The 26,890-nt window shown below is 39.5% G+C and overlaps 1 protein-coding gene across 1 annotated transcript in view; it reads right to left on the bottom strand.

Annotated features, from left to right (window-relative positions):
* The window catches only part of selenot2 (selenoprotein T, 2), a 40,412-nt gene extending 23,700 nt beyond the window's left edge, over positions 1–16,712 (bottom strand). Inside the window, exon 1 of the mRNA XM_028815932.2 lies at positions 16,368–16,712. Within this exon, the coding sequence (XP_028671765.1) occupies positions 16,368–16,585 (218 nt within the window). The 5' untranslated portion in view covers positions 16,586–16,712. The remainder of the gene's footprint in view (positions 1–16,367) is intronic.
* Between the last annotated feature and the right edge of the window lie 10,178 nt (positions 16,713–26,890).

Here is a 26,890-nt window from a genome sequence, read left to right as displayed (position 1 = left end):
CAAGGAGGGGGGCACTAATGCATTAATGAAGAGAAGGAATCACATTGCTTGATGGTTGCTGTCAAAATATATAACCTTTTTATTGAAAAAATTTTGCAAACAACTTAAACTAAAATTTTGACAACAAATTGTCAACCATCCAAAGAGGCATTTAGACTTAGTAAAATATCCAGAGGTGCTTGTCAAAAGTTGTATTGCACTGAACATGTCTTAGAAAAGGAACAAATGGTAAATATTTTTGTAAACTAACTACACTTTCTGTTAATGTTAACAATCTCTGTCCACTGACATGTTAAAGTGACTTTTTAAACAACTTTACCATCATTAAACTGCATAATATTTAAACTAATAAATAATAACAATAAAATAAATAATAGTATTATACTATTACTTCAAAACTTCAAGGCCAGGTACATTACACAGTATTCACCAAAATAAAATAAAACAAGTGCAACTTGATGATGACATCTTTACCAACTGAACCGTCATTTATGCAAATTACATTAATATGGACCTTGCTTCAAGCTAAGCTATATACATAAATAATAAAACTGCAACTTGCACTTATAATGCTAATGCTATTTGTGGTATAATGGGTCTGCGGCTTCAAAAAAAAAAAAACTAAATGACTGCGGGGGCTTGATGAAGTGATTGAGGCAAGTCGCACCCAATCATTCTCAATTGCTTCATTGGCTTACTGCACCATGTCAATACGGCGCTGCGCACATAGAGACGTATATTTATGGGCCGGCAGGATAGGGGGAAGGAAAAAAGAAAAGACAGAACACAAGGAGGTTAAAGAAGGGAAAAGGCAGTCATGGGAGATGATCCAGACATCAGGAAGGAGAAGGCAGCACAAGCTGGAGCGCAGGCTGAGGCGATCTAGGGGCTGGTTCACCCCACTGACTAAGCATGTAGAGTGGGGCGAGTGAAATGTAAGACTTCCCAATGGATCTGAGGAGCGACTGAGTGAGCGCAAAGGAAGACAGGAGGTGTGCCGACCTCGGACAGTCTGGCTGCGCAGTGTGGCGGCAGCCAAGACAGGGGTTGGCAGAAAGCAGTTCGTGCTGCAAAGGCATCGCCAGCAACGCCAGTGAAGGGTGAGCCGTAGAGACAGAAGGTGGTGTGCTGCGATCGGGTGAGGTGAGAGACTGCATTTTAATGGATTTATTTATTATGGATTTTATCCCCACGTTTCACTGGCTTTATGGATTTGCTATTTATTTGGGTACTGTATTTTTCTGAACAATGCACAACGGGCACTTTTGGTTTTATTTTGTTTTTAACAAAAGCACTTGCACACTTTCCACCATCCCCTGGCTTCAATGAGATTTCACAGCTCATCTCGGTCATAAGTATCGACGGTGTTGGTTCAACAGACTTCCATGTGGGAAGTCTATAGGGGACCGGCATCGTCACACTATTACACAGTAACCAGGTACATTACACAGTATCAAAAAAAAAAATAAAATAAAACAAGTACAACTTGGCTTGCAGTATTATCCAGTAGTATAGAAACAGTATTTACACATTTGAACATAATGGTCCACATCTGACCTTTTAAAACCAAAGTATCTACAGACAAAGCACCTTTTTTCGTCAAAAGTTCTTCTGTGTCATCATGATCAACTTTATCGTCTGCTACAGCTTCCATTTCGGAATGTTCTCCATCCATTTTCACCGCTCAATACCTCCACTAACTCATGTACTCTGTTGCATGCGTATTTAGCGGTGTACCAGTGAAAAAGGTGCCCCTTTAAACAGTTTCCCGCTGCGCCACATTCCAAATGTTGTTTAGGCTATTTAAACTGGTGTTCCGGTATAAGAAAAATCCATATCGTAACAAAAATAAAAAACGGTTTCTGGTATGAACCGGTATACCGCCCAGCACTAATGTTAAGTTTAATTTGGTCAGGTGTATATTTATGACCACGGAGAAGCGATGCAAATGTTAACAGGCGACAAGAAAGGTAATGTATATATTTCGTGAATAACAGACACCAAAGGAGATCTTGATATGCTATTCGTATTAAAATATTTACAGTTTTCCCGTGAGAATAGCTTTTGCTATGACACTTAACAAATCACAGGGAAAAACATTAGGGACAAAACAGCAGTTACTTTTTTACTTTGTAAAAAAAAAAAATTTTAAAAAAAAAAACAACAGACAGAACGTTTTTGACTCCTGGGGTAAATGTAGCTTTTTAAATAAGCAGAGATAAATATATATACATGAACAAAGTAACCAATAAATGCATGTGCGGTAAACTCTGTTTTTGAAATTCTCAAGATTCTTTATTTGTCACACGCATAGTTTATACAGGACAACACGCAGTGAAATGCATCCTGATCCGCTTATAAAAAACTGTGCAAAGTTAGAAGAATATCAGTTAGATTAACAAAAAGTCACACGTTGAAAGGTAACAGTATAGTAGAACATAATAAATAAGTACAATTATGTGAATAAAGTAGAATTAAGTGTTAAGAAAACCAAAGTTAGACTGGTGCAAAGTTAAATGAGGCAGTTTGTTCGTTTGCGCTCTTTACTTTCCTTTTTTTATATTTTCTAATTTTCCTACTTTCATATCCTTTAACTTTCTCCACATTTTTTTTTTTTTTTTGAGCCTTTCTAATTTTCCTGGTTTCATAGTCTCTAACCTGCTCTGCATGTGTTTAACGTCAACGTTTGTAAACGTCTTTATGAAGTTCTACTTTCTTTTACTCATTGTCTTTTAATTCTGAGCCAGATTGGACATGTTTTTTTTTCCAATTCCACTTGTTCCGGGCTGATAATTACTTTCCTTATTTTCTGAATTTGCACCTCAATTATTCTTTTTTGCTCTTTTTTCTGTCCAAAGCATTTGAGTCTCTTTTCTCCACGCTGCTTTCTTCTTCGCTTAGATGTCGACATTTAATTTATAATGTACCTTATAAGCTTTATATGCGCTGGGAGCCCTGGATCTGTGTGTGTTCAAATCCTTCACAAGACTGTATGTTTTGCTGCCTATTGTCCTATTTGATAGATTGTAAGTAGGGCGTGTCTTTGGTCTCGTGGGTCTTTAAAATGTCTTACAAGAAGATCACATATCGTAGACTTGCTTTTTGCTTTCCAGGACAGGATTTCTTTTCATAATAGATAGATATATACACATATACATATGACATATGAAAAATCTGGCTCTCCAGCACTGCTTTCTGGGATATTTATTTATTAACATGTACAAAACATCCCATTTGTGAGCACACACCAAAAATTCCTATTGCATTCACAATATTTTTGACATTGTCATGGGTTATAAATACAATCGCATTTGTTTTCCTTAGCTTCCACACTGCTACTGCCTCTGTTAGCTCTCCAGACAACCCACTCACTAGTATAACTCTCAAGGGGGTATACCTGAAACAAGTAGATTTTTAATTTCCATTCTTCTGTAAGGTAGTGTGCTGCCACAGTCAGGTAGCCTCTCTGTACCCCAAGACATTCAACAGTCTGTAGTTAAGAGTGGCAGTTTGCACTTCTGACAGTCTTCAAGTTGTACTTTTGTCTTGTTGTAGAATATAGGAATTATTGCTAAACTAAAATGTTGCTGAGATGGAATGTTGTAATGTGGCACATGCAGCATGTTCCTGAATAATGCATACTCCACTACTGAGTATGGTCTCACATCAGCAACCAGAGATATCTCAACTGCCACAAAGGACTCTTTAGCCCTAACTGAATCAATTGATTGAAGCTGCCTCAGGTTGTGCTGCTTTATTCTTTTGTCTATGTTTTTTAATATCAACACAGGTGCATGCCACTCTCATGTGACATAATGGGCATGCTAAGTTATGAATTGCCACTTGATTCTTCACAGTCACAAAATAGAGGAAAGCCAAAGCACTTCCAAACATGTTTTAGTTCCCCAAGTAGTATGACTTGAAACTCAAGAGTATACACTTTTGTCTCTTGTATCTGGTTCTGTAAAAAAAGAAGAATGGTGGTGTTTCAGAGGAAGAAGGGGCTCCACTCCTATAAAATTTTAAACACATCTCACATAATACAAGAAACAATACTTTATTTACTCACATCTACATTGTGTTGTTTCATTCACCACATTACAAGCCAACAGCCCCATATCAAACGATACAAAACAATATTGTGTATTGTTACACTGTCATATGAATTGGTTCTTAGTTTCACTAGCCCTAGTGCTCAGCAATGTCAATTAAATTTAAAATGCAGCTCTGATGTTAAAGCTTCTATAATATTTTATATGCATGTATTTTTGCCTTATTAAATTTCTGACATGGTAGCTGTTGTTGTCATTGCTCTCTTCATTATGAATTAGTTTTGTTCATAAAGTTTTACTTCATTAAAATGTGCTGTCTGAATTGCTACAAATATGATTATTTGTGCATTATAATTGAAAAGCTGAAAAACTTGCCTTAACTAAGCATTATACAGTCACAAATACCTACTCTCACTATAAAGTGTCCAGTATTAATCAAACTCTGAAAGTGCATGAATTAGTAAACCATTGTAATTCTGAATACACTATATTCACACAAAAAAAAAAAACAAAAAAAAAAAAAAAACACAAAAACATGAACATTTTTTAGTAACAATGCTGAAACATTTCAGTTCACTGGTAACAGAGTAACAGCATTTTTCAGTGACTCAGGATTGATTATCAACACATTTAACTTGCATCAGATTTCATTATCATTACATCATATCCCAAAAGCAATACGTGAGATGATATGAACTAAAACTAACCAAAGCTAAGGAACAACCTGAAGACATTAAACAAACCCCTATATTATGCCACTATGCAAAACTATCTTTCAGGCTCCATAAATGTATATAAAAGATACACACTGGACAATTCTATACACTCCAAATTCACAAAGATGATTCCCATTACAAAATGAACATATCAGCAGCAAGCCAGCATGAATTGCAAATATAAAAATAAAAATATCAAAATAACAAAGAACTAAAGTTTTAATTCATATTCCAAGCCCATTTATTGCAATTCCAGGTGACAAGCGGACAGAGCTTTTCCCCAAAATCCATTCAAAATCCATATTGAGCTTCATTTTTTTTTTTTTAATTTTACATTGCTCCATTAACATCATGCACAATCAAAAGATATACAGTGGGGCAAAAAAGTATTTAGTCAGCCACCAATTGTGCAAGTTCTCCCACTTAAAAAGATGAGAGAGGCCTGTAATTTTCATCATAGGTATACCTCAACTATGAGAGACAAAATGAGAAAAAAAATCCAGAAAATCACATTGTCTGATTTTTGAAGAATATATTTGCAAATTATGGTGGGGAAAAAAAGTATTTGGTCAATAACAAAAGTTCATCTGAATACTTTGTTATATACCCTTTGTTGGCAATGACAGAGGTCAAACGTTTTCTGTAAGTCTTCACAAGGTTTTCACACACTGTTGCTAGTATTTTGGCCCATTCCTCCATGCAAATCTCCTCTAGAGCAGTGATGTTTTGGGGCTGTCGCTGGGCAACACGGACTTTCAACTCCCTCCAAAGATTTTCTATGGGGTTGAGATGTGGAGACTGGCTAGGCCACTCCAGGACCTTGAAATGTTTCTTACGAAGCCACTCCTTCGTTACCCGGGCGGTGTGTTTGGGATCATTGTCATGCTGAAAGACCCAGCCACGTTTCATCTTCAATGCCCTTGCTGATACATGGCCCCATTCATTCTTTCCTTTACACCAGGCATGCCAAACACATGCGGCCCATAACAGTTATCTGTGTGGCCCGCTTGACAGATCCTAGTTAGCACTAAACTTGTACAAAATGATTACTATCGTTTATGATTGAATCATTCTGCATCTTCGGCGTTACTTATTGATTTTTCTTACTTCTGCCTTCTGACAAAAGCGCGTTTTCCCATAGCATTATGGTACCGGAAATGTCATCTGCTAGTATAACCACGAGCCTTGACCAAAGTTAATGAGCCGCAACGTCACAACTGAAGTGCTAGGCTGCAGCAGGGGCAACCTTAGGCATGTGTAAACTGTGCACCTGCACAGGGCCGCCACGCCAATATATATTGAATATAAAGCAGAAAGAGAAAATAATGACACAGCTGACAGCAATGTGGCCGAAAAACACTGTGTTTCTTGTTAATTAGTACGCTGTATTTACTAATGTCGCTCAAGTTGGATCAGTAAGCTATATGTAGTATTATAACGTTCTGCCGTAATGAGAATATCATGGGCCGCCACTTGGTTTTCAAGTTATGGACACGCGCATATAGAAGCATATCCTGAGCACAAGGTGGCTATGCAGTGTCCACAACGGACGGGCGAAGGTACACCGATTCTTTCTCTGCCCAGGGCCGCCACGAGCCTAGAACCGCTACTGACTGGGCTGCTGAGACTGGCCACTGGGCAGAACTGACCATCACGAGTAGTAATAGCTCGCATATTTTCACGTTTTTTTGCTCTAGTTTTTATGTAATTTTGTGCTGGTATTGTAACGAACAGTTAGTGCAGACTACAGCTGAAGATCTGAAGTGGACGCGAGAAGTTGGCGAGTTGTTTATTAACAAATTTTTGTGATTTTGAGTTTGTAAAATTATTGTAGGTCAGGGTGCTTTTTGCATATCATCTTATTTTACAATATAAACTTTGAAGTAAACTTAGTATTAAGTAAAATTAGATTTTTGGAGGATTTGTTTTCCAACTTGAATTACTGAGCAATGAATTCAGTGAGCGTTTTCGTGATTTCAGTTCACACGAACAGGACTATGTGCTGTTTACGTCACCATACTCTTACAACGTTGAGAATGCGCCTGAGAATATCCAAATGGAATTGATTGAACTGCAGTCAGATTCTACTCTGAAGGCAAAATACAACGAAGTTGGTGTGCCAGACTTGTATGCTTACCTGCCACCCTCGTATGTGTAGATCCTTAAGGTGGCATCGAGAGTACTGTCAATGTTCGGAAGCACTTACCTTTGTGAGCAATTGTTTTCATTAATGAAAGCTACCACAACCCCACATCACTCAAGACTTACCGTCGGGCACCTTTCATCCCTCATAAAAGTTGCAGCTGCACAAGATTTCAAGCCTGATATTGATGAACTGGTTACTAACAAGAGATGCCAAGTGTCGGGACAAAACAAATAAATCTCACACTGTAAGGCTCCTATATAAGCAATGAATATAATATAGTAATATAAGGACCTAGCTAAAAGACTAAGACTCTTAATTGTACGCTGTTGTACGGAGATTGTATGGAAATAAATTGCTTTTCTTTAAACTTTTCAGTATTGGAAAGAAAGCTACAGTAACTTTGTATAATAGTATTTGTTACACTGACGCTTGTATGGCAGTCGAAGCGGCCCACCAATGGTAGTGAGTTTGACATGCCTGCTTTACACGGATCAGTCGTCCTGGTCCCTTTGCAGAAAAACAGCCCCAAAGCATGACGTTTCCACCCCCATGCTTTACAGTAGGTATGGTGTTCTTTGGATGCAACTCAGCATTCTTTCTCCTTCAAACACGACGAGTAGAGTTTTTTTCATCTGACCATATGACATTCTCCCAATCCTCTTCTGGATCATCCAAATGCACTCTAGCAAACTTCAGACGGGCCTGCACATGTACTGGCTTAAGCAGGGGGACACGTCTGGCACTGCAGGATTTCAGTCCCTGGCGGCGTAGTGTGTTACTAATGGTAGCCTTTGTTACTTTGGTCCCAGCTCTCTGCAGGTCATTCACTAGGTCCCAGAATTCTTGTGATCATTTTGACCCCACGGGGTGAGATCTTGCGTGGAACCCCAGCTCTTTGGTCTTGGCCATAGTGGAGTTTGGAGTGTGACTGTTTGAGGTTGTGGACAGGTGTCTTTTATATTGATAACGAGTTCAAACAGGTGCCATTAATACAGGTAACGGGTGGAGGCCAGAGGGGCCTCTTACAGAAGAGGTTACAGGTCTGTGAGAGCCAGAAACCTTGCTTGTTTGTAGGTGACCAAATACTTATTATCCACCATAATTTGCAAATAAATTCTTTAAAAAAAATCAGACAATGTGATTTTCTGGATTTTTTTGCTCATTTTGTCTCTCATAGTTGAGGTATACCTATGATGAAAATTACAGGCCTCTCTCATCTTTTTAAGTGGGAGAACTTGCACAATTGGTGGCTGAGTAAATACTTTTTTGCCCCACTGTATATATTATTTACATACAGTATATATACAGACCGATTTTGTTTCTTAGAAAGACAGTGGTGTAATCTGTGCTCTGGAAAGTATTTCATCATCTCCTGCTAGACTTTTAAATTTATTGCTTTTCATGTTATTATTATTAGTATTACCAGATAAATACATGCTATTTCAGCCGTGTTTGGTAATTTTTCTATTAATATGGGGATAATGCATCCTTACTTGACATCAGGTTCAAATAATGTATTAGTTTGGGGAAAAAGTATAAATTAAAGTAATTTGTCAATCAATTTATCAGAATTAATAAATAAGTAAATAAACAAATAACTACAGTGTGGCATTAGCAAATAATATAATCACTGTTAAGGGTATATGTGTTTTGAAGTAGAGCACACTTATTAATGCATTACTTTCTTTTCAGATGTTACAGGTGTGTGTGTGTAGGCGTTCATATCTCATCTTACATGCATTTTTCAGCTTTATTTTTCAGTTTTAAGAACCATAGTTCTGATAAATATCTATTTGTATACTAAATAAGTATTCTTGTAGCCATGATAGCTAGCATCAGAATTATCTGTTGAAGTGTCAGACATGTTTATTTAATGCAAATTACTGTCATAATCTGCTAACTGCTCTTTGTGTACTAGAAACCAACATGTGCCCCTGTATCGCCTTCCGAAGGCAACAAGGAAGGTGATATATGAGGTTCAATAGATGCTCAAGATGGGTGCAATTCTTGAAAGCAAAAGCGAGAGGCAAAGCCCTATTGTTCTTGTCTCCAAACTTGATGGTTCAGTTTGGTTTTGTATTGATTTTAGGAGGTTAAATAAAATTTCTAAATTTAACACATACCTGATGCTGCGTGTGGATGGCTTGTTGGAAAAGCTCAGACAGACCTCGCATATTACCACCCTAGATCACACAAAGGGTTATTGGCAAGTGCCCTTGGAAGAAGAGTCCAGTTGCAAGAAGACTCTGTTTGCCACTCCAGACGGGCTGTTTAAATTTACAAGGGTCTCTTTCGGTATCCATGGAGCACCACTGACCTTTCAGCGGATGATGGACCGGATCCTGTGTCCCCATTCCACATACGCAGGAGCATATCTAAAATGATAGTCATTTTCAGTAATGACTGGAGATCTTATATTGTTCACCTGCAGGCGGTGCTTGAGAGTCTGAGACTGGCAGGGCGGACAGCTAACCTTAAGAAATGCAGACTGAGTATGTCAGAAGCCCATTATTTGGGATATTCCATGGGGAAAGGATTGCTCAAGCCACAAATGGACAAGGTGGGGGAGGTGCTTGCGTCCCGAAACACAGGCAGGTTTGTGCTTTTCCTTGGGCTCACAGGATATTACAGGCGGTTCATTCACAATTTTGTGCATCGAGCTGCCCCCCTCACTGTCTTGACAAAGGGAAGGAAGACCGTAATGTTGTCTGGACATGTAAACGTCAAAATCTCCACTTGCTGCAGGGACATCGAACTGTTGGCCATAAGTCAGCGTTCCCATTACTTGGCCAGAGAGTTTGGAAACGTCATTGTTATTGTTTACATCCCTCCTCGGGTGGACGTGGAGATAGCGGGTGACATCATCCATTCCGCTGTTGCTAAACTGCAAACACAGCACCCCGAGGCGCTTGTGCTAATCGCTGGAGACTTTAACCATGTGACACTGGACAAAACATTACCTGCCTTCTCCCGTATGTGGATTGTAACACCAGGGGAAATAGGACTATTGACCTACTGTATGCAAACGTTAAATACGCATACAACGCCACCCCACTGCCTGCGCTTGGGAAAGCAGATCATAACCTGATTCTGCTTCAGCCTCACTATAAACCAAGAGTGAATGAGCTACCTACAATCACATGCACATTCAGGAAGTGGTCCCCTGTGGCAGAGAAGGCTCTGAGAGACTGTTTTGGAACTACGGACTTGGATATCCTGCAGGGATCATATAGTGAGAACATTGAGGAGGTTGTTGACTGCACTACTGACTACATCAACTACTGTATGGACATTGTAGTTCCAGTAAGAACAGTACGCTGCTATGCTAACAACAAGTCATGGATTACAAGTGACATCAAGGGCCTTCTGAACCAGAAGAAAATGGCTTTTAAAGGCGGTGATCAGCATGAGCTCAAGCGCGTGCAGAAGGAACTCAGAGTCCAGCTCAGGGCGGTGAAGGAGCAGTACAGGAGAAAGCTGGAGCAGAAGTTGCAGTATAACAGCATGAAGGAAGTGTGGGGTGGGAAGAAGATCTTCACTGGTTGCAGCTCGAAGCGGGGTGCCACCATCGAGAGAGACGTGGAGAGAGCAAACCAGATGAACAACTTCTTTAACAGGTTTGACCAACCTAACCTACTCTCACCTTGGAGTACTGCACCCTCTACCCATCCTTCTGCTGATACCAGCATAGGAGAGAGTTTCCCCCCACCCACAATTACAGCAGCCCAGGTAAGCAGAGAGCTGAGGAGACTTTGTGCCAGCAAAGCAGTGGGTCCAGATGGAGTATCGCCACGACTGCTGAATGCCACCATCGAGAGAGACGTGGAGAGAGCAAACCAGATGAACAACTTCTTTAACAGGTTTGACCAACCTAACCTACTCTCACCTTGGAGTACTGCACCCTCTACCCATCCTTCTGCTGATACCAGCATAGGAGAGAGTTTCCCCCCACCCACAATTACAGCAGCCCAGGTAAGCAGAGAGCTGAGGAGACTTTGTGCCAGCAAAGCAGTGGGTCCAGATGGAGTATCGCCACGACTGCTGAAGGCCTGTGCGTTGGAGCTGGGGAGTCCTCTACAGGGCATCTTCAACCTGAGCCTGGAACAGGGGAGAGTCCCGAAGCTTTGGAAAACATCTTGCATCACCCCAGTCCCAAAGGTATCACGTCCTAGTGAGCTGAATGACTTCCGGCTTGTCGCTCTGACATCACATGTGATGAAGACCATGGAGCGGCTGCTGCTTCACCACCTGAGGCCACAGGTCCGCCACGCCCTCGACCCTCTGCAGTTCGCATACCAGGAGAAGGTGGGAGCGGAGGATGCCATCATCTATATGCTACACCAGTCCCTCTCCCACTTGGACAGAGGCAGTGGTGCTGTAAGAATTATGTTTCTGGACTTCTCTAGCGCCTTCAACACCATCCAACCTCGGCTTCTTAGTGACAAGCTGACAGAGATGGGAGTAGATTCATACCTGGTGGCATGGATCGTGGACTATCTTACAGACAGACCTCATTATGTGCATCTTGGGAACTGCAGGTCTGACATTGTGGTCAGCAGCACAGGAGTGCCGCAGGGGACTGTACTTTCTCTGGTCCTGTTCAGCCTATATACATCGGACTTCCAATACAACTCGGAGTCCTGCCATGTACAAAAGTTCCCTGATGACACTGCTATCGTGGGCTTCACCAGGAGTGGGCAGGAGGAGGAGTATAGGAACCTAATCAAGGACATTGTTAAATGGTGCGACTCAAACCACCTACAACTGAACACCAGCAAAACCAAGGAGCTGGTGGTGGATTTTAGGAGAACCAGGCCCCTCATGGACCCCATGATCATCAGAGGTGACTGTGAGCAGAGAGTGCAGACCTATAAATACCTGGGAGTGCAGCTGGATGATAAATTGGACAGGACTGCCAATACTGATGCTCTGTGCAAGAGAGGACAGAGCCGACTATATTTCCTTAGAAGGCTGGCATCCTTCAACATCTGCAATAAGATGCTGCAGATGTTCTATCAGGCGGTTGTGGCAAGTGCCCTCTTTTACGCGGTGGTGCGCTGGGGAGGCAGCATAGCCTGGACAAACTGGTGAGGAAGGCAGGCTTTATTGTAGGCATGGAGCTGGACAGTTTGACATCCGTGGCAGAGCGGTGGGTGCTGAGCAGGCTCCTGTCAATCATGGAGAATCCACTACATCCACTGAACAGTATCATCTCCAGACAGAGGAGCAGCTTCAGCGACAGACTGAGGAGATCATTCCTCCCCCACACTATGCGACTCTTCAATCCTACCCCGGGGGGTAAACGTTAACATTATACAAAGTTACTGTCTGTTATACCTGCATTTTTAATCACTCTTTAATATTTTTTTTTTTTTAAATCAGTATGCTGCTGCTGGAGTATGTAAATTTCCCCTTGGGATTAATAAAGTATCTATCTATCTGGACCAATACCTATGACAAGAGTCTTCTCAGACCTAAAGTCTGCTTTATCCTCATTCCTGGTTCTGTGAAATCCAGACTTTAAGGGAATTTATTCTGCAGGCGGATGAAAGTGTTTTCAGTTTAGGAGCAGTGTTTTCACAATGTTTTGAGGGGGAAGAACACCCAATCGTGTTTCTCAGTAGGAAAGTGCTTCCCAGGGAGAGCAATTACTCAACCATTGAGAAAGAATGTTTACCGATTAAGTGGACTGTGGAAACTTTCCGGTACTACTTGTGGGGATGGTGGTTTACCCTAGTGACTGACCACGCTTAGCTCCAGTGGCTCTACAGACAGAAGGATACAAATGCCCGGCTCACTCTGTGGTTTATTAGTTTACAAGCATTTGCTTTTGATGTTCGCCACCATCCCGGGGCTGCACACATCAATCCTGATGTTCTCTCACACCTGGCCAAGCCTGGCTTGGATGGTCGCTTGCCCACACTGGTGTGGACAAAGCTAAGAGGAGGGATGGAAGACTTCTGAACTCTTTTGAGACCCTCCCCAACAGGATGGCACACAGAAGTGTGATTGCCTCTTCTGAGACCCTCACCAATGGGACAACAGGGTTGCTTCTTTTTGCCAAGGCAACCACAGATTCACAGCACCAAAGAAACAACTACAAGCTTACCACTGCCATGCGTAAAGTGACAGTCGCCAGATGGATCATGCAGGGAACATTATAACTTGGCCACTGACCTGGCCCTGCCTATTTGCTGTGTCTGTATATAGTAGAATGGTAGATTCCACTATAATAAATAACCTTCCTGTTCAAGTTTGGAATTGAATAAAGCTGGTTTTGCTAAAGTACCGAGAGTCAGGCTCATCTTTAGGGTGCAAGACTCACACGTCATAATACATACACACACACACAGCGAGTCTAAATTATGTTAACACTAATGGTACTGCTATGTATATACAATTTATGAGGACAATTTATGTTCCACATATGTCATATGTGTTGAACGTGATGTCGAATAGGTTGAGACATTCCTGTAAATCATCTTGCACATATGAAGTATGTTTTGTGAATAAATTGTTACTGCCATTCAAATGTTAACATTATTTTGACTCATCCTGTATTTTTTATATATATTACTTATTAAAGAAATATTGTTGCTATGCTAACAGGCCTGCATTTTGGAATTTTCTAAAATTACACTGTAAAATGTGTTTTCAAAATTCACCAGATCATCGTTTACTATTGTCAACAAAGGTAATGTATACCAAGTTGATATTGCATTAGCTGCACTCAACTAAAAACAAGCAAGTGTTCCATTTGCTCTCAGATAGGGATGCACCGATATCACTTTTTTGGAAAACGAGTACGAGTACTTGCATTTCAGTACTCGCCAATACCGAGTACTTAATAAAAACATGATTTAAATTTACAGGTAACAGCTTTAGTCATATAATTTAACAAAAAAAAAAGGGACTAGTTTGGAATTAAGAACATTTATTTAAAATGAAAAGCATGTTGTATGCAACATACTACAGAATAAATGATTATAAAAAAAAAATTTAAACAGTGACAGTGCAACTCAAGTATTTTTTTCAGTTTGTTGTAAACTCTGCCGCTTTGGACAACATGGTCCTCAAACACATGCGCTATAGCCTGGCTGGTATGCGAGCCGCGGAATTGTTTCGCATGTAATATGGCTCGTTGCGGCGTGAAACTCTCGTCTATCCACTGGGAGGTTAGGCTAATTAGCGACACGGGGCTAACACTGCTTGTCCAAATATCCGTGGTGAAACTAAACGCAGAGGAGGCTTGCAGTAGGCTGTGGATATGTTTTTTCACGGAGTCGTGTAGTTTAGGCAGCTCCGTGTCAGTCATGTAGCGGCGGCTTGGGACATCATATCTGGGCTCCAGAACATGGAGGAGACGCAGGAATCCCACATTTTCTACCTCCGAGAGTGGCCGGTCACTCAATGCAATGTACTCGATAATTGCCTGTGTTATTTTCACAGCACGTGGATTGTCTCTGGACATTTTCTCTCGTCTTGCAAGAGTTTGCTGCAGTGTGGGTTGTGTTGGTTTAGAAGCGTGGGTAAACTCTTTGTACTCGTTGTCGTGTTGGGGTGTTAAGGTGCTTGATTAAATTACTTGTGTTAAATGCGCTACCTTTTGAGCCTCCTCTGGACAATTTCGCTGAGCACAATTTGCAGTCCGCCTTTGTTTTGTCGTCTTCATTCATTTTGAAATAGTTCCACACGGCTGACATGTCTCGCCTCGCCTTCTCCCCGCTCTGAGCTGCAGCCGGGGCCTGGGGGCGGGCACTCGGCGCCTGTGATTAACCCCTTACACGCCGCTCAAACATAGACATTTCTCAGACCGTGGTATCGGTCCCCGGTATCGGGGGACTTTTAACGAGTACTTTAGAAAATGTGGTATCGAGGCCGATACCAGATACCCGTTTCGGTATCGGTGCATCCCTACTCTCAGAACTACCTTTTTTGAGGACATGGGCTATGCCAAGTGTTACGTTGGTAAGCACAAGTTTGAATTTTCCCTTGCTCCAAAGACATGCATGTTAAATGAACTGGACACAAGAATGGCTATGTGCAACTGAATGCGATTGTGAATGTGCCCTGTGATAGACTGTCAGAATTTAATGCTGCATAGTCAACCTAATACTGCTGGAATAGATGCCTGGTCCTCACAATACGATGACTTAATTTACTTTGTCTAGAAATAGACTGATATTTCTTGTGCTTACAAATGTAACTACTCAACTGCATGGTAGGTCCAAATTAAAAAGGCAATATAACCAGATCATAATGACCCCTGGATGGGTCTCATACACGTTACATAGAAACATCACAAAATGCCAGTAACCATATGCTTTCTGCTTATGTTTTAACATCCATGACAATGTCTGCCACACATATCGCTCATAATACAACATAGATGACTGTACCTGAGGCATGGGCTGCTATTGACCATTAACAAAGTGTACTAATTTTTTTCTCCTGGCCTGACGACCACTAGATTAGCAGACTACACAGTCCATCAGTACAACTACCAGGGCAGGAGGTACCAGTGCATATCATTGCACCTCTACAACTTACACAGGTATCCTTGTTGTACACAGATAAATCTTTCATTTACTCTGATTTTTTTAAATGTTTCTGTCACCTGATTTCATACACTCTAGATTCAACATCCTTTATATAACCTGATTTCCATATTTAACATTTTACATAAGCATTGCATGCCTTCAGCTGCTATGCATCTCTCTCATAACTGATTAATTTCATATCATTAAATATTTCACCAGGCATATAGTTTTAATTCCCTATGTTAATGTGATTAATTGTAACTCTCAACTCTGCATCATCTGCAAATACATACTTACCGGTATATTAAGGACGTTTCTTAGAAGCGCACCTATAGCTAACAGTCACGTGTACAGAGATGACAAAGCATTTTTCAAACAGTGCAGAATAACACCACACAAAGTGCTGGTTTTCATTTTAAGGGATGTTTTGGTTAGAGACCAATTCCACATGTTCAGTTAAACTTTTTTTAAATGACTAGGAAAGAGCTATGCATAGGTTTTACATTTGAAGCAACACGAGGATGGAAATTTGAATGTGTAATATTTTTTCTTCTCAATACATTTGTTTATGATATAATTTCTGTTACTGCACAAATATTTAAAAAATAAATAAATAGCTACACAGTGGTGCCAATGAACTGAAAAACAGTTGCTTTTATACATACCTGAAGGGATGAAACATGTTAAAAATTCTAACACATTACAAAAAAAACACGAATTTTCCTGGCAAGTCATTTTAAATAACATCACGCCACTGATGGTTTTATAAGCAATATATTTCAACAAAATGAATCGTTTTGTCACTCAGGATTCTATCTGTGCTACTTAATGTGTCACATACTAAATATGCTTAAATTGCACACATGAAGCACGTGCATTTCTTTCGGCACTCTTGGCTTAGCCGTCTACTTACCAATACTGAAATTTAAGGACAGGACCGGAGTACAGTCTCTGCTTAGCTGCAATGTGTGGTTCTTTCTCCTCTTGCTTTTCCTTTTCCGGCTTTAGGCCCCTGCTGTCTTTGGCCTCTTGCAGTTGAACTGTTGTTTTGCCCAAATAGATATCCCGCACGGTCAAAACTGTAAACAAAACCAAGGCGACCATAAGGCCAGTCTGATTGTACTCCGCCATCTATACCCACAGACACGAAACCATGCCAGTCACTGTTAAAACAAACCCAGTGACCTTCCTGAAGCAAACAGGTACTAGGAAACTGAGAAATCCTACTACAGTAATACGCTAGTAAGGAAAAAGGCGGGGCACTAGAGATAAGTCATCGAGTTCACCAATAAAACGCTACCAGGGGCGGGGAAAAATGTAACTAACTCATCGATTGGTAAACTCCATGCCAATCTTATTGTGCCGAAAGAGCAGTTAAGTGAAAAGGGTGTAGCGGGCACGGATAAAATGTAAAAAACATGCAAAATGGTTTACCTTAAAATTACAGCGCTATGGAATATAATCAGTACTACAAAAATATTCCAAAATAACAGGATCATTAAAGAAGTACAGCAAGTGAGTTTATTTGTATCAGACTGATTTTATTTCTTAGAAAGACAGTCGGATAGTCTGTGCTCCGGAAAGTATTTCACCATCTCCCGCTAGACTTTTAAATGTATTTCTTTTTAATGTTATTATTATTAGTATTACCAAATAAACACATGATATTTCAGCATGGTAATTTTTCTATTAATATGGGAAAAATGTATCCTTACTTGAACATCAGGTTCAAATAATATATTAGTTTGGGAAAAAGTATAAATTAAAGTCGTTTGCCAATCAATTTGTCAGAATTAATAAATAATTAAATAAACAAATTAATCTGTAAACCCACACTACAGCATTGTTACCAAATAACAGAATCACTGATAAGGGTATATGTGTTTTAAAGTAGAGCACACTTATAAATACTTTACTTTTATTCAGCAGGTGTGTAGGTGTTCATATCATCTTATGCATTATGCATGTATTTTCAACAGGTTTCAATCGTTTTAAGATCCATAGTATCTATCTATCTATCTATCTATCTATCTATCTATCTATCTATCTATCTATCTATCTATCTATCTATCTATCTATTTGTATACTAAATAAGTATTATTGTATCCTAATCTAATAACTGCTATTAGTGCACTGGAAACCATCAAGCTAATTATGTATGCATCCTATGCAAATACAACCCTTTTTGTGCCATGTTTGTAAATTGCCAAGAACAGCATAATCGTAAACAGAATGATGGAAAGAAACACTTTACCAACTTATTTTGAATGGGTGTAAGTTATATGGCTTTGTCAAAACATCCCAGTAATTTGTAACATTCAGTTAAATAATAATTTCAGCATTGTTGCAACTTTTTGTGATAAAGTGTCTGCTGATATGGTATTGTTATAATATCAGGAATGTGTGTGTATAAAGTATAGACCTTATATACCTTAATAAAAGGATAAGTATGGATAAGTATTTGTGTGCCTGTCTGTGTTTCTGTCTGTTGCTGTATCTCTGTCATTCCAAAAGATAGCGCATCACAAACATTTGTATTAATAAAATGCATTGTATTTTTCATTCCATTAAATTGCACCTCACAAACATTAACACTGTTTTTACAAATCCCATACCCAATAGCATATAAGAGAGACACATGTATTGCATGATGCACACTGCAAATGTTCATACTGAGGCTTATACTGATTACTTAGATTTCAACGCATCTTAGATGGGTAGCCCATGCAGTCCTCTCCTTTCTTCTTTAGACCTGATGACCGATTATGGAAAGACAAGTGGCATCACTTCCTGGTTCCAGTCCCCTGAGTCCATCTCTTCTACCTTGCCTGCCTCTTAACCGATTTCACTGCCATCTCAATCTAGTGTTAGACTAATGTCTGGAAAGACGTTACCGCTTTTGTTGTTAAATCGCCCTATAATTTTTTTGCAGTTATACAGGGATACACTGGCTGGTGCCCTAATTCTTTATGATTCCTTTGTATTTTCTTTCTTACAAGAGACAATGCCAATAACTAACACCACAAAATATACTGTAAATCTAAGTTACATTGATTTGATCTTTTTCTCTCCTATAAAAAAATATAAATTCTATTTCCTTATTTTTTTATCTGAAGATATGCCTGCTAAAACTGTCTTAGTTTAGGACCTACTTTTCTGAGAGTTCCGGTGTTTCAGCCAGTCAGGTATTTTAGTCTTTCTAGTTTTCTTCTTTCTCAGCATGTGCACTAGCTTACCCACCTGCCTCCCCAGTGTTCCTTGTAAATTTGTGAGAAGAAATTTTTAAGAGCTATAGGTTTACTCTTCACACCAAGTATTATTTTCAGGTAAGGTAACACCAATAACCAAAATGATACAGTATGTATGTTAATACATTCTCTGGCTTTATCCTAACTATAAAGATATAAAGTATACAGTTTTAAGAAACAAAAGTAATAATTGTTTTTGTCTGTTGGATTCGAGTTGTCTCAGATGGAGATGATGCTTTGTTTCTGATTCCTTCAGGATCAGTTTTTCTTTGACACACACTGAAGGATGGTGTGAGCACTTTGTCCTTTGTGTTTGTAGAACGTACTGCAGTACAGTCTCAAACACACTTTTCACATTCTTCAGAGTGATGGATGTGTTGCTTTAACATACAGTCTCCCGTGCTTATGCACTTCTCTGTCCTTGACTGAGATGGGACTCAGCATGGCACCTACGTCCAACTCTGTTATGACGTAACACTATGTTACCCTATGGTCTAGAGGTGTCTCCCAGGCTTTGTTACAGCTACACCCTAGGTAATCAGGGTCTATCCATCCATTTTTTTTAACCCACTTATTCAGAGCGGGGTCATGGATTAGTATATCAAATATATGGACAGCAAAATATTAAAAAGAAAAGTAAGAAGCACCAAAAATAAGCGTTTTATAGTCCATTATGTGAAGGCAAAACCACCACCATGTCATGACTGTGACAAAATCAGTTGTTGAGCTGTAGTCATGTTTTAGTTAAACATAACATGTTACATTTCTTCTGATTTATGGTCAAAATTGTACTACTTAAAAGAAAGACATTTTTACTGTGGTTCCCTTTCATTTCTTTGATGTTTATATTTTTTGTCTTTCCCATTAGATATGGCACTATGTTAACTCTAGAGTGGGTTTCATTGATTTCAATCACCATTAAATTGCACATTACTTTTACTTTACTTGCATCCACTGCAACATGTATTTCCTCATATCTAATTTCCTTTTTTCTCATACACTTCTCTTGTGTTTGATTAGTCCACTTTTTGTCATTATTTTATAGCATTGTCTAAAATTGCCTTATGGTCCTGTGGTCCTGTGTTTTGCACCATACAGCTTCTTTAATTAAATGTATCACATTCCATTTCCTTTTCCCTATTTTGCATTTCATAATTTATTAATATATTACCATTTCCTTAGTCATTTTTTGCTTTTCATAAATATTTTTCCATTTATCCATACTCCAGAAAGACATTTTTGCTTCATGTTCCATGTCGTCTTCCCTTAGGCTTTTAGGATTTTATCTTGTTCTCTTGAATAAAATGTGAAATTCATCAAGATACTTGTGTTGGATAAATTCACAGATAAGCAAAGGTGCATTATTATGGAAATAACCCCAGAGTGAGGGTTTAAAGTTCACTTCTTTGTCAGAAACCTTCAAGTCTAGAGTTTGGAAGGAAGTTCACAGAAAGGAAGGCAAGCCAAAGTAGGAAGAGGGATATGGGAGGAGACAGCGAAAAAGCTTTCTGGAGGTGGAAAGGTGGAGAAACATAGTCATATACAGTTAGGTCCATAAATATTTGGACAGAGACAACTTTTTTTTCTAATTTTGGTTCTGTACATTACCACAATGAATTTTAAACGAAACAATTCAGATGCAGTTGAAGTGCAGACTTTCAGCTTTAATTCAGTGGGGTGAACAAAACGATTGCATAAAAATGTGAGGCAACTAAAGCATTTTTTTAACACAATCCCTTCATTTCAGGGGCTCAAAAGTAATTGGACAATTGACTCAAAGGCTATTTCATGGGCAGGTGTGGGCAAGTCCGTCGTTATGTCATTATCAATTAAGCAGATAAAAGGCCTGGAGTTGATTTGAGGTGTGGTGCTTGCATGTGGAAGATTTTGCTGTGAACAGACAACATGCGGTCAAAGGAGCTCTCCATGCAGGTGAAAGAAGCCATCCTTAAGCTGTGAAAACAGAAAAAACCCATCCGAGAAATTGCTACAATATTACTAGTGGCAAAATCTACAGTTTGGTACATCCTGAGAAAGAAAGCAAGCACTGGTGAACTCAGCAACGCAAAAAGACCTGGATGTCCACGGAAGACAACAGTGGTGGATGATCGCAGAATCATTTCCATGGCGAAGAGAAACCCCTTCACAACAGCCAACCAAGTGAACAACACTCTCCAGGGGATAAGTGTATCGATATCCAAGTCTACCATAAAGAGAAGACTGCATGAAAGTAAATACAGAGGGTGCACTGCAAGGTGCAGGCCACTCATAAGCCTCAAGAATACAAAGGCTATATTGGACTTTGCTAAAGAACATCTAAAAAAGCCAGCACAGTTCTGGAAAAACATTCTTTGGACAGATGAAACCAAGATCAACCTCTACCAGAATGATGGCAAGAAAAAAGTAAGGAGAAGGTGTGGAACAGCTCATTATCCAAAGCATACCACATCATCTGTAAAACACGGTGGAGACAGTGTGATGGCTTGGACGTGCATGGCTGCCAGTGGCACTGGGACACTAGTGTTTATTGATGATGTGACACAGGACAGAAGCAGCCGAATCAATTCTGAGGTGTTCAGAGACATATTGTCTGCTCAAATCCAGCTAAATGCAGTCAAGTTGATTGGTCGGCGTTTCATGATACAGAAGGACAATGACCCAAAACATACAGCCAAAGCAACCCAGGAGTTTATTAAAGCAAAGAAGTGGGAAATTCTTGAATGGCCAAGTCAGTCACCTGATCTTAACCCAATTTAGCATGCATTTCACTTGTTGAAGACTAAACCTCAGACAGAAAGGCCCACAAACAAACAGCAACTGAAAGCCGCTGCAGTAAAGGCCTGGCAGAGCATTAAAAAGGAGGAAACCCAGCATCTGGTGATGTCCATGAGTTCAAGACTTCAGGCTGTCATTGCTAGCAAAGGGTTTTCAACCAAGTATTAGAAATGAACATTTTATTTCCAGTTATTTAATTCGTCCAATTACTTTTGAGTCCCTGAAATGAAGGGATTGTGTTAAAAATGCTTTAGTTGCCTCACATTTTTATGTAATCGTTTTGTTCACCCCACTGAATTAAAGCTGAAAGTCTGCACATCACCTGCATCTGAGATGTTTCATTTAAAATTCATTGTGGTAATGTACAGAACCAAAATTAGAAAAAAGTTGTCTCTGTCCAAATATTTATGGACCTAACTGTAAATAAACCGGTGGCACATACAAAAACAAACAGTATTTCTTGGAGAAGACAACACAACTTTTGTGACACACCTGTTATGATAATTGTGTTCATTTATGATGACAGCTTTGTATATGATTGACTATGGCAGCAACAACATCTGGGCTACAGCAAGAAGGGTTTCTTGATTTCTGTCAGGAATCTAAGGTTTTTCTAATAAAGGAATGTTCTGTGCAGGTTTTGCACATTTTGATTTTATTTTTCTATATGATTATTATTTTGTATTTTTTAAACTATTTTGGAAGCTTGTATGTGCTCATATTTTTTATTACCAAAAATGCTGTTATTGTTCATGTGATCCTTCTACCCACTCTAATAAAAATTGCATGAAGGTGTAAAGCCTCCAGAAAATCCATAAAACAGACCAGGACCCTGAATAGCTTGCTCAGAAAAGGCCTCACTGAACATTGCCTGGCCCAAAACTCCACAGGCAGGCTCTGGCTTGCTGAGGCCTAAAAAGGGGGGATTTGGTTTGAAAAGTTAAAACATTTATCTTTAAGATCCACTCCCCAGCTTCCCAATATGCAGGCTGAGCATTGTTCTTCTGTGTTGACATCTGGTGTTCCCGCCTCTTACAGTTTCACCTACAAAGCACAAGGAACTTAGAAGAAGAACACAAAAATACTAAGAAGACAAATAATAAACAAACAACAATATTAATAAAATGTTTATAATTAATTTAAACAGATAAATATAGTACATCAGAAAAAACAAAAAGGACAAAAAAATGTATAAAACAAAAGGATCTGACATTGTATTTCATGTGTTTTGGACAAGTTAAGTCCTTCTTTAGCACTGCAAAAGTCTCCGTAATCAAGTTTAAAGAGTTTCAGATTACAGACGTGACCAGCCAAGGTAGGGACAATCAGACTGCTTATTGTAGATCACTGCCTGAAAAATGTATAAATAAAAGTGAAGCTACAGGATACATATGATAAAGTGGAAAGTATTCAATAACCTACTGAATAACTCACCTACACAAACAGGGTCTACAAAAGAAGAAAACAATAAAACGCTGACAGAAAATGAGAAGAAAAACTAGTAACTCTCTTATTCCCCTTCTTGCCCAAATTAAGCACGCACACCTCAGTTTTTTTTCTCCTAGCAAAGCACGTAACATTTTTACAATTTCTCAGAACACAGGAATGTTATTATTTCCATATAACACTAGCCAAGGATAATTCCCATGGTAATCAAAAGCTGACATTTCTAACTAAACAAAATATTCTGAATCCTGCTTTGCCTTGCAGCTTTCCCAGAATAAATTGCACTTATGTTCAGCTTGACAAGACTTTCAGGCTTTGACCTGTTACCTGAAATCTGTCAGATTTAAAGGTTAAAGTATCCCCATACTGCAGCAGATCCAATACTTCTGGGTTTTTCATTTGCTGTTTGTGAAACTGCCACAGCCGAGTTTGTTGAAGCATTTTAGATATGCACAAATACGAAGCATATCTCCCACCTGATAATGTTTTTACACATCTTTTTTAGCTTTTAATCACTATTTTTACATTTATACATGTCTCTCAGACCATGCTCTGTAATGTTCATATCACATGAAGCAGACGGTAACTTATGAAGGAGCTATTACTGTGCAGGAGTACTGACCAATGAATAAAAGAAGGAGACTGGTCCTTAATTTAAAACATTATCTAATTTCAGTGCACTCTACTTTTGTTCACAAGATGATATTTTGGAAATGTTTATTTAATAATATGTTAGCAAAAATACAGTACTATGAGATCTTTTAAGCATATGACTGGATACCTTATATGAGGGATATGCAACCAGTAATTTGACATTTTTAGGGACATTTTAGTGTTGTTTGCTGTTGTTCAGTGTTGGTCCCCACAGAAGCCTACTGTATCAGGAATTTTTGTTTATCTTCTTCTTCTTCTTTCGGCTGCTTCCATTAGGGGTTGCCACAGTGGATCATCTTCTTCCGTATCTTTCTGTCCTCTACATCTTGTTCTGTTACATCCACCACCTGCATGTCCTTTCTCACCACATCCATAAACCTTTTCTTAGGCCTTCCTCTTTTCCTCTTTTCTGGCAGCTCTATCTTTAACATCCGTTTCCCAGTATACCCAGCATCTCTCCTCTGCACATGTCCAAACCAATGCAATCTTCCATTCTCCATAAATACATATGATTAATATTTTTTTCAGCCATAAATACAAGCAACATGGGTTAAGTAACAGATAGAAAATAAAATGACCATTTTTGTTTTCCTTTGAGAATTTAGTTGCTTAGGTGTTTTACAAATTAATTCCAATTTTTAACTCTTTCTGCAGTGGTATCAGTTCAGTTCATATATGCTGTGAATGCCATAATGGAGGGACAACATCCAGATGGAGATGGATGGCAATTTCTTGCCAGAACAGTAATCCACATTGGAAAAATGTGGATGTTGGTACCTTTCCTGGCCGGGAGGTCATCATGGAAAGATAGAAGGAGACTGCTTCCTGGACCATGTGTTCCCCTTATATGCAGGGTGGCAACATCCCTCTGGTGGAACTTCAATTTGTACACCCACAGGGCATATTTGGAGCTGTACTCCTGATGGGCAGCCCTATTGAGGTACTTGGGTGCCACCAGGGGGAGCTGCAGGGAAACACTACCACTACTTTGGGGGTCTTCTGCCTTGTCCAGAAGTGCTTCTGACATGCAGTGCTATGGCACAGGAAGTACTCCCAGGCCCGGCATAAAAGAAGCCACTTCCTTAACATCAGGGAGTCAGAGTTAGGAACTCACAGATGACACTCATGGAGGAGTGGTGGAGGAAGGAGAGAAAGGTGACCAATTGTGTGTTATTCTTGTGCTGGACTGATTGAAATCACTGTACATGAAACTACCTTTTATTGTATCAAAAATTGTGTTTCGTTGAGTTGTGCCTGGTGTTTGGGGTTCTAGGGTGCCCTTTGGTGGCCACAATGCTTAATTGCTTGAAGTGTGGTCTAGAGCAGCGGTTTTCAGACTGTGGTCCGTGAACCGAAGGGGGTCTGCGAAGGATACAACAGGGGTCTGCAAGGGTGTTGTGAAATATCCATTAATTAACACTGCGTAGTTCCATAATAATGCAGCGTCTTGTTAATTATCGCTGTTACTTTCAAAACACTTCGGTACCCTATGAGCCTTTTTGGTCAGAATCAGACCATTTAGTATTTTAGCAATGTTAGTGATGCTGGTTTTAATTATTCTATGCATGCTACGGTGACATCAAATTTCAATAAGACGTATTCTAGTCTGTTGTTGAAATTAAAACGTATGGCCAGAGCATTTAATAATATGGTAATACTATAATATACTCTGTCTACTGACGTAACTGGCATATTTCTTTCACGTTCGCTGTAGTTCCTAAGTTAATAATTATTTTGTTATTTGCCGTAGGTAGGGAATGGATACGTTTTTGAAGCGTAAGATAACAGAGTTGCCGTTACATGAAACAGATGACAGTTTTGGCGATTCAGAATCAGAAACTAATGACTTGTCAAAATGCAAGAGAAAGCCAAAACCAAAGTTAAGAAAATATGACGAGGATTGCGTTAAATTTGGTTTTGTCGAATGTGCTTCAAATTCAGATAGACCGCAGTGTCTGATTTGTAACAAAATTTTGTCAAATGAAGCTTTGAAACCAGCCAAATCGAAAAGGCATTTAACGAAGAATCATCCTGATTTAGCTGGTAAACCAAAAATATTTTTCCAAAGAAAGAAGGAAGAATATATCAAGCAGACAATATTTTTTAAGTCGTCATTGATACCAAACGAAAAATTGCTGAAAGCATCCTATTGGGTGACATTGAGAGTGGCTTGCGCTAAGAAATCTCACACAATTGCTGAAGATTTAATTCTTTCTTCTGTAGTTGATATGTGTGAAACAGTTCTAGACAAAGAATGTGCTGCAAAACTGAAAGGAAAGCCATTGTCTGACAACACAATTGGAAGAAGGATAGAAGACATGGCAGATGATATAAAGAAAGAAGGTTATTTTGCAATACAACTGGATGAGAGCACCGACGTTGCCAACCAGGCACAACTGCTGGCCTTTGTGCAATACTGTTGGGAAGGGGAAATGATAGAAGATTTGTTTTTATGTCATCCAATGCCTTGCAGAAGAACTGGCGAGGAGGTTTTCAAAGTGCTCGACAATTTCCTTTCACAGTCAGGTCTGTCATGGGATCGGTGCATAGGCATTTGCCGGGAAGCATTCTGGAGTTGTGGCGTGTGTGAAGAAAGAAGCACCTAACATCACAGTGACACATTGTATGATTAATCGGCAATCACTGGCAGCGAAGAACATGACACAATCACTATCTGAAGTCTTGTCTGGTTGCATCAAAGTTGTAAATTTAATTAAAACCAGACCAGTATATGTTCACACGTTTGCAATTCTTTGTGAAGAATTGGGGGCTGAGCATTCGAATCTTTTGCTCCATACAGAAGTACGATGGCTATCACAAGGCAAAATAATGCATCATGTATTTGACCTTCATGGCTGATAACATTTGGCTAGGCAAACTTGCCTATCTGGCCGATATATTCAACTTACTAAATGAGCTAAACTTGTCACTTCAGGGAAGAGATTCAAACATCTTAAGAAGTCACGACAAGATTGCAGCATTTAAGAAGAAGCTCAGTATATGGAAAACCAGAATTAACAAGAAGGTTTTAGACATGTTTCCAATCTTGGATGGTTACATCTGCAACAATTCGTTGATCAACGCCGATCTCATAATTTACGATGTTGAGCAGTATTTGCAATCGCTGGCTGACCATTTTGATGAATACTTCTTGATTTGCTACATTGCTAATTTTGATTGGGTCCGCAGTCCCTTTGATGTTGAATTGACTGACCTCGTTGGGTGCGAGCAGGAGGAGTTAGCTGAATTGTCCTGCGATCGCAGCTTACAAAATAAGTTCAAGCAGCAATCACTGTCATCTTTTCTGTTGAGT

Source organism: Erpetoichthys calabaricus, chromosome 12, assembly GCF_900747795.2.
Source record: "Erpetoichthys calabaricus chromosome 12, fErpCal1.3, whole genome shotgun sequence".
Classification (NCBI taxonomy): domain Eukaryota; kingdom Metazoa; phylum Chordata; class Cladistia; order Polypteriformes; family Polypteridae; genus Erpetoichthys; species Erpetoichthys calabaricus.
Note: the sequence above shows the minus strand (reverse complement) of the source record. Positions and strands in the feature narration are given on the sequence as shown.